Here is a 15,940-nt window from a genome sequence, read left to right as displayed (position 1 = left end):
ATGCTCCACCCAAGCCTGTGGAAAGGACTCAGGCTGAAATTTGTAACTTACCCCAAGATCCAGGGGAACAAAAGGCGTGGTTGTGGGTCCCGGGTTTTTTAAGCGCCCCTCTATGTATATGATTACTTCAGGTACAACTAATCATATGCGAATCTCTCCTCACAGCCTTCACTGCGCCCTCGACCTTACTCCACAAACTGAGAAGGACACTTGGTTTTGAGGTAATACAGTGTTTAGTCACAGGGTTAACCGAAGCATCACAAAAGAGAGTAACAAGATGGGCGATGGTGACAGAAGCAAGTTGTACCCAGAGTCTGGATCAGGCACGAAGGAGTTTCCTGCTGCTGTGGTCTCCTCAAACATCCATAACAGGTAATTAGCCACCTTCGTGTACACTCCAATCACATTCTTCTCGCCACAGTTCACATTCCAGCTGACAATGCCCAGCTGGTACCATGGGCTTTTGTTATTTTTCTGGCAAACCAGAGCCCCCCCGCTGTCACCCTAGGAGAGAAAAGTTGTTTGGGAATAGAAGGGACAGTAACAAGTTACTCTATAGCAGCGGTTCTCAACCTGTGGAACGACCCTTTCACAGGGTCGCCTAAGACCATCGGAAAACACATATATAATTACAAGTGTTTTTGTGATTAATCACTATGCTTTAATTATGTTCAATTTGTAACAATGAAAATACATCCTGCATATCAGATATTTACATCACGATTCACAACAGTAGCAAAATTACAGTTATGAAGTAGCAACGAAAATAATTTTATGGTTGGGGTCACCACAACATGAAGAACTGTATTAAAGGGTCACGGCATTAGGAAGGTTGAGAACCACTGCTCTATAGCCTATTGTGTAGGCAACTGGTACAAGGCAAGAAGCACTTAGAGCATCTTTTGATGAGCAGACATTTTAAATTTTGATTAGACTCTCCAACTACATGGCTATGTTCCCAGATCTGTGACTGTCAGAAAGAGTGACAAGCAATTTGGTCAAAAACAATGATGGTGAGTGACAATATGGTCAAAAAGGGAATATTCATCACAATCCTCAGCCAGTCCTGTGCATTTTTTTTGATGTACAAAGAAGTGAGTTGCTAATTCATGTTGCCTGTAAGCACTTTTTTTTCTGGAATTCTTCCAATAGTCCCCCTGCCTTTTTACTTCAAAGCCACTTTCAGCCAGCCCATCTTGCTCTTTCTGGATTGTTTACCACAGCAAAAAGTGCCCCATTATAGATTATTGGTTGACTATAACAGATATATATATATATATGTAATTCCAACCATGCACTTAAGTGTTATAGTTTAAAACATGAAACTTTAAACAATTTACACTTTAAAAAATATCATCTCACATCTGTCAGAATGACCACTATCAATAAATCAGCAAACAAGTGCTGGCGAGGCTGTGGAGAAAAGGGAACCCCATGCATTGCTGGTGGGAATGCAGACTGGTACAGCCACTGAGAAAAACAGTATGGAGTTTGCTCAAAAAATTAAAACTGGAACTGCCTTTGGACCCAGTGACCCCAATTCTGGGAATATATGCTAAGACTCCCAAAACATCAGTCCGAAATAATATATGCACCGCTATGTTCATTAAAGCATTATTTACAAGAGCTAAGATCTGGAAACAGCCCAAGTGCCCATCAGTAGACAAGTGGGTAAAAGAGCTGTGGTACATTTACACCATGGAATACTACGAAGCTATGAAAAGAAGGAACTCTCACCTTTTGTTACAGCATGGATGGACCTGGAGATTATTGTGCTTAGTGAAATAAGCAAGAGAGAGACAAATACCACACGATCTCACTTATATGTGGAATATAATGAAAAAAAATAAACTGATAAACAAAATAGAACCAGAGGCACGGAACAGACTGACAGAGGTCAGAGGAGAGGAGGATGTAGGGGGCACTGAATGAAAGAAGGTGAAGAGATTAGCCAAAGAACATATATGCGTAGCCCACGGAAATGGGTAACAGTTTGGTGATGGCCAGAGGGAGGGGGGATGGGTGGAGGTGGTTAAAATAGTGGGAATGGGGGACATCTGTAATAGTCAACAATAGATAAAGAAAAGAACATCTTGAAAAAGATTGCCAAATAAGCACAGATCAACAAAACAGACATCATTGACGTGAAAATTGATGCCTACATCACTTTTCTTGCCTTAAACCTTTTGGATCATTTCTTAAATTCTATTGAAGAATAAGGTTTCTTCAATCAAAAGAGGTGAGAAAACTCAGATATGGAAAAACAACATGAAGAATACCCATAATTATATAAATAATTAAATTTATACATAGACACATGATTGTGTGTAAGAAGAATGTTTTGGGTAGACTATGGGACTCTATAGCAATGGTTTCTCTGGGGCATATAAAAGGTAAACTGTGCGCCATCTTCACTGCTTGAATTTTCTTTACAACCTATTCAAATAAGTGCAATAAGTAACATTTGTGATTCCAACCATGCAGAGAAAACGCCTGAGTCAACTTTCCACATCGTTATGCATGCAAATGTACATACGTCATTATTATTTTACAGAAATAGGACCAGGCAGTACATATGATTTCACGGCTTACAAAGAGTTATCTTTGAAAATATTAAGTGACACAAAAAAGTTGAATATTTAATAATATGCAAAAATTCTAATGCAAAACTGTTAACAAACAAAAACAGGACATGCTTTGATTTCTTTTCACCAGAATGTTGTCATGAAGAAGATGCTGTGCCCATCATCTTACTTGCTGTGACCATCATCATCCAAACTCTCCTTTACCAGGTTCGTTGAAGTCATGGGAAAATCCCATGGCCTTTCTTTAAAATGAATCGCAATCACTTCTCTGGAGAAGGGAGGATCTCAATGAAAGATCTTCAGCAGAACACAGTCCAGAATCTAAATTTTTGTCCCTACCTGGTTTGGCTCAACAAATAGAGCTTCGGCCTGTGGACTGAAGGGCCCTGGGTTTGATTCCCGTCAAGGGCACAGGCCCAGGTTGCAGGCTTGGTTTTCAGTGTGGGCATGCAGGAGGTACCTGATCAATGATTCCCTCGCATCATTGATGTTTCTGTCTCTCTCTCCCTATCCCTTCCTCTCTGAAATCAATAAAAATAGATTTTTTAAAAAAAAAAAAGAACCTAAATTTCTGGAGCCAAATAGACCTTGGTTCCAATCCCAGGGACAAGCTTTAGCTGAGAGAATGTGAAAATCTTCCTCAGCGTGGTTTTTATGCTGGTGATAATAACTGCACATCTCCTGCAGGACGGCTGTGTGAATGGAAGGAAATGACACATGTGTAGCACTAAGCTGGGCCCAGATACGTGGAGAACCAGTACTCAGGGGCGGCTCCCACCACCTTTTTGATTCATGAGCAGCCAAATCTGTGCACTAGCAGGCTGGGCAGCTGGCATTGGAGCCCCATTTCTACTGGAATCCCAAAGGTGGCTCTAACCCCAGAAGTCAGCTTGCCTTCCTTAGAATTCTGGGTCTGTAATTTACCTCGCTGTGTGTCCTCCTCAGGACTGCTGGCTTCCCTGATCCTCAGTCTCCCCATCTGAAATAGGCCTGCTTCCCAGGGCCAGTGCTTAACCCTTTCATGTATTTGTGGGAGCGGTTTGTGTGCTATTGAGCACCGAACAGGTGTAAGAGATGGCGATGGAGAACGTGATCTTCACAGCATTTCCTGTGACCCTCCCCAGCTCCATTACCTGGCAGGCATCCTTCCAATCTTCAGCGCTCCTAGTACACAGCATGTCCCAGGTGACCATAGGCATATTTTCGGAGCACCTACTCCGTTCAACCAGCTCCACGTTGACTTTCTGCAGCTTTTCACGCACACCTCCATGAGAAACTGACCCAAAGAAGAAGCAGATGGGGAGAGGACTCTGAGCTCAAAGTGGTCCCTATGAATGGAGATCAAGCACCCACCCACATTGTATCTTTTCACTTCAATGACAAGGGAACTTCCCCTATGGTCCAGAGAACAACCCACATGTGGACCGAGTGAGATGGAGTGGGAGGGATGGCCAGCAGACTCTCAAGCCCACCCTCTCTGAATCCACAGGTCCTCAGAACTGGACTCTACTGGGCTTCAACCTGAGTGCAGAAGCTGCAGACTCCATCGAGGGTCCTAAAACATGTTTCTTTTAAAACCACAAGGATGTAAAGAGAACCCACAGTGACAATTTTTGTCCAGGGGCCCACAATACATAAAGATGGGCTTAAGGAGCTGAGCCCAATACCTAAAATGTTCACTCCCCAGAGATGAGAATAATTTTGTCTTTGTACAGTATTGCTGAACCCCTAGAATCTAGAACACTTCCTGGATCATAGAAGAGGATCAATGAATATGTGCTGGATGAAGCATGAGGAGTTCAACATTAAGAAGGTGACCCTTTTTGAAGCTCATGATAAGCTTCTAAGGGCAATTCCCAACCAGGAATTCTAACATAGCTCTGACTTGGGGACTATGTGGGAATCCCATGCAGCCATTAGGGTACCACTAGGAAGAGGAGCACTGACTGGAATTCATTTTTTTCTGCTCTGTTGATTATGGGACAAGATACATGTACTAAGATGAAGGACAAAGGTCACCATCTTGTGTGGCTGGGAAAAGTGATGGGAGTAGTTAGGAGGTTGACTCTATAAAGACAAGTTCACATTCAGTTTATGCTCTTCTCCTCAGCTTGTGGTTTTCAATATTTTAGTCACAGAGCCCCTTATCCCAAGGGCACAGGACCAACACCATCAGTTGGAACACAACTGTGCTGGAGGACATAGGTATAGATTTCCTGGTTTCCAGTCCGTTTTGCCACCCCTTTGCCCATCAATATGTCCCTCTACATTTCTCCAAGTCATCCCTCTGACTCTGAAAACCTCTGCCTGGGTCATCCCTGAGGCCCTATTCGGGTTCATGTCCTACAATCTATACATAAAACTTGCTCCAGGAGGCCAGGGAGGCCCAGGAAGGACAGCTCCCATGTGAACTGAGGAGAAGGTTCATCATAGAACCTTAAATGAGAACTTAAAGGCCCCAAATCCACCAGGAAGTCTTCCCAGGGCCAGCAGGGTCTGCAGCTTTTGTTTCTCCTTGCATACATCAAACAGGATGCTACCCCCCAGTGGGTTGGGCTACAGTAACTCACTGGTAAAGTGGCACTTTCTCCATTCCTGTATCTCATTGACCTCGGTGAGGCAGATGGGCACTCCCATGACACTGAAGTTAAATGGGTTTTTGAGCAGGAGTAAAGCGATGTCATTATGCAAGAGCAAACTGTCAAAATAGCGGTGAGTAATTAGCTTGTCTACTTTCTTTGTCGTCAAGTTGTTGGTGCTGGATTCTCCATCATCGTATATGACCTCCAAGGTAGACCTTAAATTTGGAAAAAAAAAAAAAAAAAAAAAAAAAGGAAAAAACAGTGAGTGGTGAAAGAGCAAAAGGTGAATCTTATGAGAAAAAAATTCCAACAGCCTGAGGCTCTGATCCTGAGAGCTGGGGAGATGGTGCATCTGGGGCCACACCCTTGGCATAGAGCCAGGTGAAGAGCCCCGACTGGGCAGGAGGAGACAGACATGAGTTTCAGGTCCACCCTGTTGCCAACAACTCTTGGGCTGATGACCTCTTCCTTGGGCAAATTTACTTGTAAATTTCATCAACAAATGTCTGGAAAGCCATGCTATGCACAAGTAATAGAGGGAATTGGCCCTGGATTTGCAACAAGGGCTGCCCTAGCTCTCCAACAAACACCTGGGAAGTTTCTCAACAATACTGATTGGAGGCTGTAGGCTAAGACAGCACCTCAGGAGCTGCTGCTACGCAGCCAGGCCTGGCGCCCTGCCCCAGTGTTCCAATCTCTTTTTTGTAGGGTTCTCCAACTCTGTGCTCACTGCTAACCTACTCTCTCCCCAGGTGGGAGCAAATGCTTAGGAAAGTATTTCCATAGGATTAGGCCAGGTTTACATGGCAAGATGCTGAGAAGTCCAAAGAACATTCATTCAGCCATTTTGGTCCTACACAGCAAGCTATAAAAGGTCCTAGCAGGAGAGCAGCATCTCTCCCACCTGCAAAGTGTGATGTTCAGCCACATGGGCATATATTTAACCTCCTGGTACTCTGTTCTATGGCTAACAAACCTGAATGGAGGCTCTAGGACAGCCATGGGCAAACTACGGCCCGCGGGCCGGATCCGGCCCGTTTGAAATGAATAAAACTAAAAAAAAAAAAAAAAAAAAAAAGACCGTACCCTTTTATGTAATGATGTTTACTTTAAATTTATATTAGTTCACACAAACACTCCATCCATGCTTTTGTTCCGGCCCTCCGGTCCAGTTTAAGAACCCATTGTGGCCCTTGAGTCAAAAAGTTTGCCCACCCCTGCTCTAGGAGAATACTAAGCAGGTAGGGGCAAATATTCTACCACACTTGTTTAAAAAGAAGTCTGTTTGCAATACTTACTTTTTTTTGTTTATAAAGCAATGGGATGCAGATAGAATCCACCACTCATTGAGAATGGATCCTCCACAGAGATATCTCCCTTGGTCAAAAATATTCACCTTCCATGGGAACTCTGGAATTTTAGCAGGCTTCCTGCCCTTGATTTTCAAAAATTTTGATTTCTCGAGATCAGGATATACTGTTTCACCACATGTCTCTAAAAGCAGAAAGAAGGAAGAGATTCAGGGCCCAATAGTCAAGGTTGGTTGGATTGTAAGAGACTTAAGGATAATACCGCTTCTCCTAGCCTCTCCATCCCCCCTGGTGTACAGATGGTGATGGCTTAGCCAGGGTAACCCCAGGTGGGAGACCCATCAGATAAAAATGTGCCCCTAGGCCTGTCAATGGCACCACAGTTGAAAGGGTGTGCTTATGGGGAGAAATGGTTGCTGCTTCTCCATAGCTTAGCTTCTTGGGTGGGTCTCCCACTGTGGGCCTTTGGAGAGGAGACACAACCATAAGAGTTGGACCTGAATCTTGCTGTTTTCCCCTAGAAGGGGGAGTCCAAGTGGGCACATTCATTTATTTGAAATTGGGCCTCATTGTCCTATGAAAATAGGGCCTTGGTATGTTGTCTTGGCATATTTTGGACAGATATTTTCAAGGACCTCTCACATGGACCAACAGACACCAGAAATCTTACAGCAGAGGGAAACTGATCAGTACCCCCCCCCCCTTCCTCACTGGTTCCTCTTCTGTGTTTCTTACTGTGGTTAGTGGTACCAACTTTCTCCCAATTTTAATTCTAGAGATCATCCCAATGGCACCTTGAGAGGAATAAAAATTTGGCATTTCCTATGTAATAGCATTACTTTGACTTCTTTTGACGTCTTTCAAATGTCATTTGATTCATGAGAAAAATAAACATCGTAAAATCTAAACTGTTGAACACTTGGTAGTTGCCAGCCACCATTCTGTTCTCTCTAAAACACTTAAAATATCTGTAAACCCCATGAGGTAACTGAAATTACTATTGCCCATTTGAAAGGTGAGGCAACAGAGGCAAGTTTAAGATTGGGATATCTGGCTAAGACCCAGCAGCTAGCATATGACTGAGCTAAAATTTGAAATTGGGCAGTCTGACTCCAGAATCTGTTCTCATAACCACAAGGCAAACATCCTTCCAAGTGTTAATCATGTTTACTCTCGGGGAGAAAGGCAGTGACATTAAACACTTTTCACAAGAAAGTATAATGTGAAAGGTATATATATTCAAACCATCTCCACACCACCACCCACATGTATCATCATCCATCGCCATATCATCCATCACCACTACACAGCCCCACGCCACTACCTCACCTCCCATCTTCCTTCCACTCTTGTCCCTGCAAGGTCTGTCCTCTGTACCAGACAGAGCGCCTTTCTCAAGCGCCTCTTATTTCTTGCTCTCCCATTTACACTCTCTTATGGCTTCTCATTGTAACCAGAATAACAGCCAAAGTCCTTACTGAGCCTCTATGGGCTCAGGGTGATCCGAGCCCTCCTAACCTCTCTGGGCCCATTTTTCTCCTGTTCCCCCTTCCCACTCCCTCTGCCCCAGCTGCACTGACCTGTCTGCCTCTGAAACGTAACAAGCATCATTCAGGGGACTTTGCACTTGCTGCCACTTCTGCTTGGAAATACATGTCCTCATCAGATGGGTCTCAACGCGTGTCTGGTCATGGTAGGAAGGCTTTCTGTGACCACCTACTACAGCAGCTCACCAACCACCTGCAGACCTTCCATCACATTAGCCAATTTTGTCTGCCTCAGACCACTTAACAGGAGATGAGATCAACTTGTTTATGGATCATTTATACATTTAATACTTCCTTCCCCTCACTAGATAGTAACATTGCTTAAGGGTAGAGAATGAATATGCCATCCTTTGGTATAAACCCAGCTCCTAAAACTGCTCCCAGCATGTGGTAGAGGTTTGATATTTGTCAGCCAACACATTGAACATAACGCAAGCTCCATAAATTCTCAGGATCCAGGGAGATGAAGCCACCATAGTTGTTAATACACAGCCTTCACTATACTTACATCATGTTACGGTTTTGCATTAGACCAGTTAGGCTCCACACGTGCTTCCAGAAGCTATTCAAGGAGAAAGCAGCAAGGAAATCCTTCCTAGGCTTATCCTTGGCCTTAAAGCTGCAGGACATGGTCAGGTGGCATCTCCAGCTTGACAGCTGGTTCCTGCTCTCAGGGGGTTTGCTTACATTCACCATCCACTCTGGAAAACTCTGATGCTTAACACAGGTGTTAAACGCACATGTACACACACACACACACACACACACACACACACACACAGCTCCTCCACATATAACTTTACAGTTTGGGGTAGTGTGGGAGCAATGATCTGAAAGTCTGGTCCAGGCACCCCTCCATCACATTCACCTGAGAGGCTTAATGAATGTGCAGTTCCCCAGCTCCCACCCAGAACTAGAGAATCAGCATCCTAGGACTTGACCTTTTGAATACAGCTCCTCCGTGCTGTGAGGCACAGACACAAGAACACCAGGAGAGTCCTACGTGCCAGAGAGCCATGTGCCCAGGGCAGCAGCAGGGCGATGGGCAGCAGAAACACTGCCCTTCCATCCTCCACCGTGTCCTTAAGCTACACCCAGCCAATGCCTGAGAATGGCAGGGGTTGTTAGTCTGTTCATTACTGCCCAACCTGGCAATCTTTTTCAGGAACTCCTATTAACTTGATGGAGACGTTCTCAAACCTGCACTGGAGTCTAAAGCTGCCCTGCCTCCTCCTACTCCCCCACCCTTTATCCAGCTCAGGCATTCCCCCCACCCCCGCCAATAAATCTCTTTCACATACACTGAATTCTATCTTGATATCTGCTACTAGGAGGGCCCAAACTGACACATATGAAGGTGGATTGTGATTAAACTGAAAAAACAATGATTATCACCCAGAGATGGATATTGTAATTTATGAGGCCGTTGGCTCCCCAATTTGGGAAAAGGTTCAGAGTGTGTTTACTTCTCCTTAGTAGACAGAAAATCAGTTATTATATAGAATACACACTATACATAACAACCTGGTCAACCAACTTGATCTAATATACGTTTTCAAACTCCATCCAGTGACAACAGAATACATCTCTCTGCCAGGTGTCCCAGAGCATTTAACAGGAGAGACTATATTCTGGGCCATAAAAGAAGTCTCAATAAATTTGAAATGATTCAAGTTATGTGCTATGACCACAGTGTAATCCAATTAGAAAACAACATAATGATATCTGGAAAGTCTCTGAAAATTTAGAATCCGAATACCATACTTCTACATAATCCACAGGTCAAAGAAGAAAGCAAAAGGGAAAATAGAATGCAATTTAAATTGAACAAAATGAAAACACAACATAGAAGATTTAGGAAAATGATTCTAACATATTATTGGGAGGAATTTGCAGTACTAAACCTCTATATTAGAAAATAGCAAACGTCTCAAACCAGTGAACTCAGCTTTCATCTTATGAAATTAGAAAACGAATAAGTGAAACTCCTGGGTATCAACCTGCTGTGAAGAAATAAGCAACCATAGACTATCTTTTGGCCATTTATAAAGCAGGATGTCACTGACCAGAGGACAGGGCGCAGGTTCATAAGGGGAGCCATAGCTGGAGCCTAGCACCACTGGATGCCCCTCCTGCCCCCGGCAATCCAGCTTTAGCAGCAAGGAGAAGCAAACAGAAGCCTGCTGGACAGAGCCAGGAAGAAATAGAGATACTGCCCTTCCTTCTGCAGTATCTCTAGCCCCTATACTGAGGGTGTTTTTGTTTTCTAGCTTTACTGAGGTAAATTGATGCACGGCAGTGTGTGTGTGAGTTTAACATGAATAGCGTGTTGATTTGATACTCTTATGTTTTGCAAAATGATTACCACAATAACATTAGTTGACACCTCCATCACGTCTGTTATTACCATTTTTTTTGTACTGAGAACATTTAAGATCTAATCTCTTAGCAACTTTGAGTATCAAATACAGTGTGACTTTAGTCACCAGGCTATACATTAGATCTCTGAGACTTATTCATCTATAACTGGAAGTTTGTACTCTTTGACCACTATCTCCCCATCCACCACCCCACCCCTGATAACCACTGTTTTCATGAGTTTTTGTAGATTCTATACGTGAGATCACACAGTATTTGTCTTTCTTTGTCTGATTTAATTCACTTAATATAATGTCCTTGAGGTCCATTCATGTTGCAAATGGCAGCATTTCCCTTCTTTCTCATGGATGAATATATATATATATATATATATATATATATATATATATATATATATATATATTCTCCACATCTTCTTTATTCATTCAACCGTTGATAGACACTTAGGTTACTTCCATATCTGGTCTATTGTGATCAATATTGCAATGAATGTGAAAATACAAATATCGCTTCAAGATCCTGTTTTCACTTGCTTTGGCTATCTACCCAGAAGTAGGATTGTTGGATCATATTGTAGTCCTATTTTTTAATTATTTAAGGGACCTCCATAGTGTTTTTCATAGTGGCTCTGCCAAATTATATTCCCATTAATAGTGTAAAAGGGTTCCCTTTTCTCCACACCCTCACTAGCACTTGTTATCTCTTATCTTGATGATATCCATTCTGTGATTCCTCTTTATGGATTTGATTTCCCTAAAAATCAGTGATGTCAAGCACATTTTCATGTCCCTGTTGGTCACTTGCGTGTCTTTTTTTGAAAAATGCCTATTTAATTATTCTGCCCATTTTTTAAACAATCAAATTCTTTGGATATTGATTGATTGATTGATTGATTGATTGATTTACTAATGGCCCATTTCTCAATATCATGTGCAGTAGGCTGCCCACCCCTTCCACGGGAGCAGGCAGGAACTGCAGCGCTCCACCAGGAGCCATGCTGCTTCCATGGGAGCCTGGAGGGACCCGTGCCGATTCTGTGGGAGCCTGGAGGGACCCACACTGATTCGGCAGGAGGCAGGAGAGGACCTATCTCCTAGTGACTGGTTGTGCACACCCCTCGCTGTACACAGCCCCGCCCCTCACCACATGCAGCCCTGCCCACCCGCGGTCATGACTGTGACACTGTAATGGAAAATTTGCATATTAGAACATATATATATATCATTAATCCTCACCCAAGAATATTTTTTCTTCTATTGATTTTTAGAGAGTGAAAGGGAAGGGGAGAGACAGACATCAGTTGGCTGCCTCCCACACCCAATTCCCCCCATGACCTGGTCAGGGATCCAGCCTGCAACCAAGGCAGGTGCCCTTGACTGGAATCAAAGCCATGACCCTTCAGTCTTCGGGCCAATGCTCCAACCACTAAGCAAAACCATCCAGGGCTGGATTTTTTTTATTTCTAGTTGTAGGAGTTCTTTATATATTTGGGGGATTAATCCCTGACCTGATTATACAGTTTCCAAAAATGTTCTCCCATTCTGTAGGTTGCCCTTTTATTTTGTTAATTGTTTCTTTCATTGTGCAAATGCTTTTAAGTTTAATGTAGCCTCATTGTTGATTTTTGCTTTTGTTCTTTTATTGTCGTATCGAAAAACTTCACTGCCATGACCAATGTCAAAGAGCTACTTTTCTATGTTTTCTTCTGAGAGTTTTATGGTATCAGGTCTATGTTTAAATCTTTGATCCATTTTGAGTTAATTTTGTAAGTGCTGTAAGATAGGGGTCCAATTTCGTTGTTCTACATGTGTTTATCCATTCTCCCAACACAATTTGTTGAAGAGACTATATTTTCTCTGTCGGGTGATCTTGGATCCCTTGCCAAATATTAGTTGACCACATAACAGGGAGTTTAATTCTAGGATCCCTATTCTGTTCCACTGGTCAGGATGTCTATTTTTGTGCCAGTATCTTACTGTGTTCATTACTGTAGCTTTGTAGGATAGTTTGAAATCAGACATCTGATGCCTTTCCATTTGTTTATGTCTCTTCAATTTCCTTTAGCAAAGTCTTGTAGTTCCCATTGTCCAGAACTTCCACTTTCTTGGTTAGTCTTATGCCTACGTGTTTTATTCCTTTTGGTGCTATTGTGAATGGGATTATTGTCTTTCTTTTTGCAGATGTCTTATCCTTAATGTATAGAATTGCAACTGGTTTCTGTATGTTAATTTTGTATCCTGCAAACTTTACTGAAATCATTGATTAGTTCAAACAATTTTTTTGTTGTGTCTTTGGGATTTTCTATATACAAAATTATATTATCTGCAAATAGCAACAGTTTTACTTCTTCCTTCCTGACTTGGATGTGTTTTATTTCTTTGTCTTGTTAATTGCTCTGGCTTGGGTTTCCAGTACCATCTATAATAATAAAAGCATAATATGCTAATTAGACTGGACAGCCAAACAACCTTCCGGATGTCATTCTGGATAAAGCCACAGCAGCGGGGGCTAAGGCAGAGGCAGTTAGGGGAGATCAGGCAGGCAGGTGAGCAGTTAGGGGCAATGAAGCAGGCAGGCAGAGGGGGTAGGGGCAATCAAGCAGGCAGGTAGGCGAGCGGTTAGGATCCAGTGGTCCCGGATTGCAAGAGGGTGCAGGCCGGGCTGAAAAACCCTTCCCCTAACACCACCCCCCCCCCCATTGCATGAATTTCATGCACTGGGCTTCTAGTATTGAATAAGAGTAGAGTGAGTGGGCATCCATGTCTTGTTCCTGATCTTAGAAATGCTACAGATATGATTGTGTTTATAATATTGGGATAAAAAGGCCTTTCTAATTCATCAAATAAAATCCAAGAACCAGAAGTAAAAATATTGCTGGATTGTACATAAATTTTAAATTTCTGTATGTCCAAAATAGAGTTGGAGAAAAGATTTTGCAGCACATATTAGAAAAAGAGAGTTAATGGCATTAAAATTTTTTTAAAAGATTCTGCAAATCTATTTACAAAACCCACTCAAATAGGAAAAATGGGAAAACTATAGGGACAGGTAATTTTCAACAGAGCAAGTAGAAAATGTTACAAATACGGCTGGAAGTGGGGGTAAAGGGTGGTCTTGTGCACAGAAACGTTTCAGAAATAGTGGATTAAGTAAAATTAAACCATTCTCCTTACGATGAGATTTCTCAGAACCCTTAATATGTGGATCTCCACTGTGACGTTACAGAAAAGGTGACCATAGAGCTCCTCTCTGCACAGCTTCCAGCGGGAGAGAAGCTCTAAGGAACATACCTGGGGAAAGCTGCATTAACTCATTTGCTCCTGCAGCAGCCCTATAACTTTTCCCACTGAACGAGAGGACATACTGTGACACCGGTGGCCTAAGTTAAGTAAGTCCCTCTGCCACCACAGCTCCACTGCTTCTCCCAGGGTGCTGGGCCCAGAACTGGATCTTTAATGTCTTTACAAAGAGGGGACTGGAGAAGCAAAGGCAGTTGCTGAATTGTTGCTCCAAGTCCCTCGTACTTCCAGAACTTTGGGTCCAGGCCCTAAGGCAGTGGTTCTCAACCTTGGCTGCACATTAGAATCACCTGGGAATCTTTTTATTTTTTTTATTTTTATTTTTTTAATATATTTTATTGATTTTTTACAGAGAGGAAGGGAGAGAGACAGAGAGTTAGAAACATCGATGAGAGAGAAACATCGATCAGCTGCCTCTTGCACACCCCCCACTGGGGATGTGCCCGCAACCCGGGTACATGCCTTTGACCAGAATCGAACCTGGGACCCTTCAGTCCGCAGGCCGACGCTCTATCCACTGAGCCAAACTGGCTTCGGCATCCTGGGAATCTTTTTAAAATCCTGGTTTCTGGGCCTCATCCTCCGGAAATTCTGTTTCTTTGTTACTAATGTTGTGGCCCCACCCCATAACAAAGGATGAGGCCCAGAAATCAGGATTTTAAAAAGATTCCCAGGTGATTCTAATGTGCAGCCAAGGTTGAAAACCACTGCCTTAGACCCGTGGTCGACAAACTGTGGCTCTCGAGCCACATGAGGCTCTTTGGCCCCTTGAGTGTGGCTCTTCCTAAGCCTTAGGAGTACCCTAATTAAGTTAATAACAAGGTACCTACCTATATAGTTTAAGTTTAAAAAATTTGGCTCTCAAAAGAAATTTTAATCATTGTACTGTTGATACAGTGGGGCCTTGACTTACGAGTTTAATTAGTTCTGAGACCGAGCTCGTTAAGGATCTCGTTAACTCAAATTACTCTATCAATTCAATGCAAAAAATCAGCAGAGAGACAGCTGGTATCTCAAAAAACTCGTTAGTCGGGACACGTAAGTCAAGGCCCCACTGTATTTGTCTCTGTTGACTAATGAGTTTGCCGATCACTGCCCTAGAGGATCATCTTAAATGACTATTCACTGAGCCTAATGCATTTACTTTGGTTGTAATATCCTCACTTCCAGAGCCATCTGCTCTCACTCAGCACCCCCGTGGGCCTCTCGCTCAGCTCTGCAGGAGCCAGGTAAGAGATTGCAGGCCTCTCCCCATCCTCTGCACTAGGTTTTCCTGGCACAGACCTGGAATTTTATGGGGGTATTCAGTGAACTCCAGCATCAGTGGAATGAGAAACTGGAGCATCTTCTTTTCATTCTTTTCCAGAATTGCCCAACCTGTGCCTCCAGCCCAAGGTGATAAAATGCCAGCTGCAACTGCTTAGGTTGTGACCATCACAAATACATGGTCCTGCGTGACATCACAGTAAGCTGGGGGTTAGAGCGGAAGTAGGGGAGCAAGGTAGACTGGCTGAGTCTGCAGGGGAGACTAGGTGGACTCCATTGCAGGCAAACTTGTCTGTACACTCCCCTTTCACCCTTGACTCTGAGCCTCCTGAGGAGTTCTGTATTCTATCATCCGCTTCTGCATTAACCAGCTTTGGGTCGTTGGGCACGTTTTCATGGTCTCTGGAACCAGATCTCAAAGCCACTACAACGTGTTAGGAGATGTGGATTTTATTGTGAGGTTGATGGGGAGAGTGGTGGAATGAAAGCAGGTCATATAATCCCACGTGCATTACAAGATTATTCTGGGTGTAACATGGAGATTATTTGAGAGAGGATGACTAGAAAAGAGACTATCAGAGAGGAAGTGGCTCCAGTTATACTGATGAAAGATGAGGTAGCCTAAGGGAGGAAAGAGGGTGCGTGTTGTCATTTGCCAAAGCTGTCATAACAAAATGCCACAGACAGGGTGGCTTAGACAACAGAAACGTCCTGGTTCTGGAGGCTGGGAAGTCCAAGAGCAAGGTGCTGACGGGTCTGGGTTCCTTCTGAGAGCTACAATGGAAAGACCTGCCCAGGCCTCTCCCTTTGGCATGCAGATGGCTACCTTCCTGCTGCCTCTTCACACCGTCATCTCTCTGGACATGGACACTCCTGGGTCTCTTCCTCTGCTTATAAGGACACAAGTCCTAGTGAATTAGGGTCCTGCCCTGAGGGTCTCATTTTACCTTGATTACCTCTTTAAAGACCCTG

The 15,940-nt window shown here is 43.3% G+C and overlaps 1 protein-coding gene across 1 annotated transcript; it reads right to left on the bottom strand.

The window, feature by feature from the left end:
- Window positions 1-83: 83 nt before the first annotated feature.
- LOC118657778 (serine protease 52-like) lies at window positions 84-15,047 on the bottom strand. The gene is made up of 5 exons (XM_036312368.1): window positions 14,987-15,047; window positions 6,466-6,661; window positions 5,156-5,382; window positions 3,719-3,861; window positions 84-504 (listed from the first exon to the last, which is right to left on the bottom strand). Exons 1-5 carry the CDS (start codon window positions 15,045-15,047, stop codon window positions 238-240), a joined length of 894 nt encoding a protein of 297 aa, XP_036168261.1. The 3' UTR covers window positions 84-237.
- Window positions 15,048-15,940: the final 893 nt, after the last annotated feature.

This window comes from Myotis myotis, unplaced genomic scaffold, assembly GCF_014108235.1.
Source record: "Myotis myotis isolate mMyoMyo1 unplaced genomic scaffold, mMyoMyo1.p scaffold_m19_p_6, whole genome shotgun sequence".
In the NCBI taxonomy this organism is placed as follows: Eukaryota; Metazoa; Chordata; class Mammalia; order Chiroptera; family Vespertilionidae; genus Myotis; species Myotis myotis.
The sequence above is the reverse complement of the archived record's forward strand: the minus strand, read 5'-3'. Positions and strand labels throughout refer to the sequence as shown.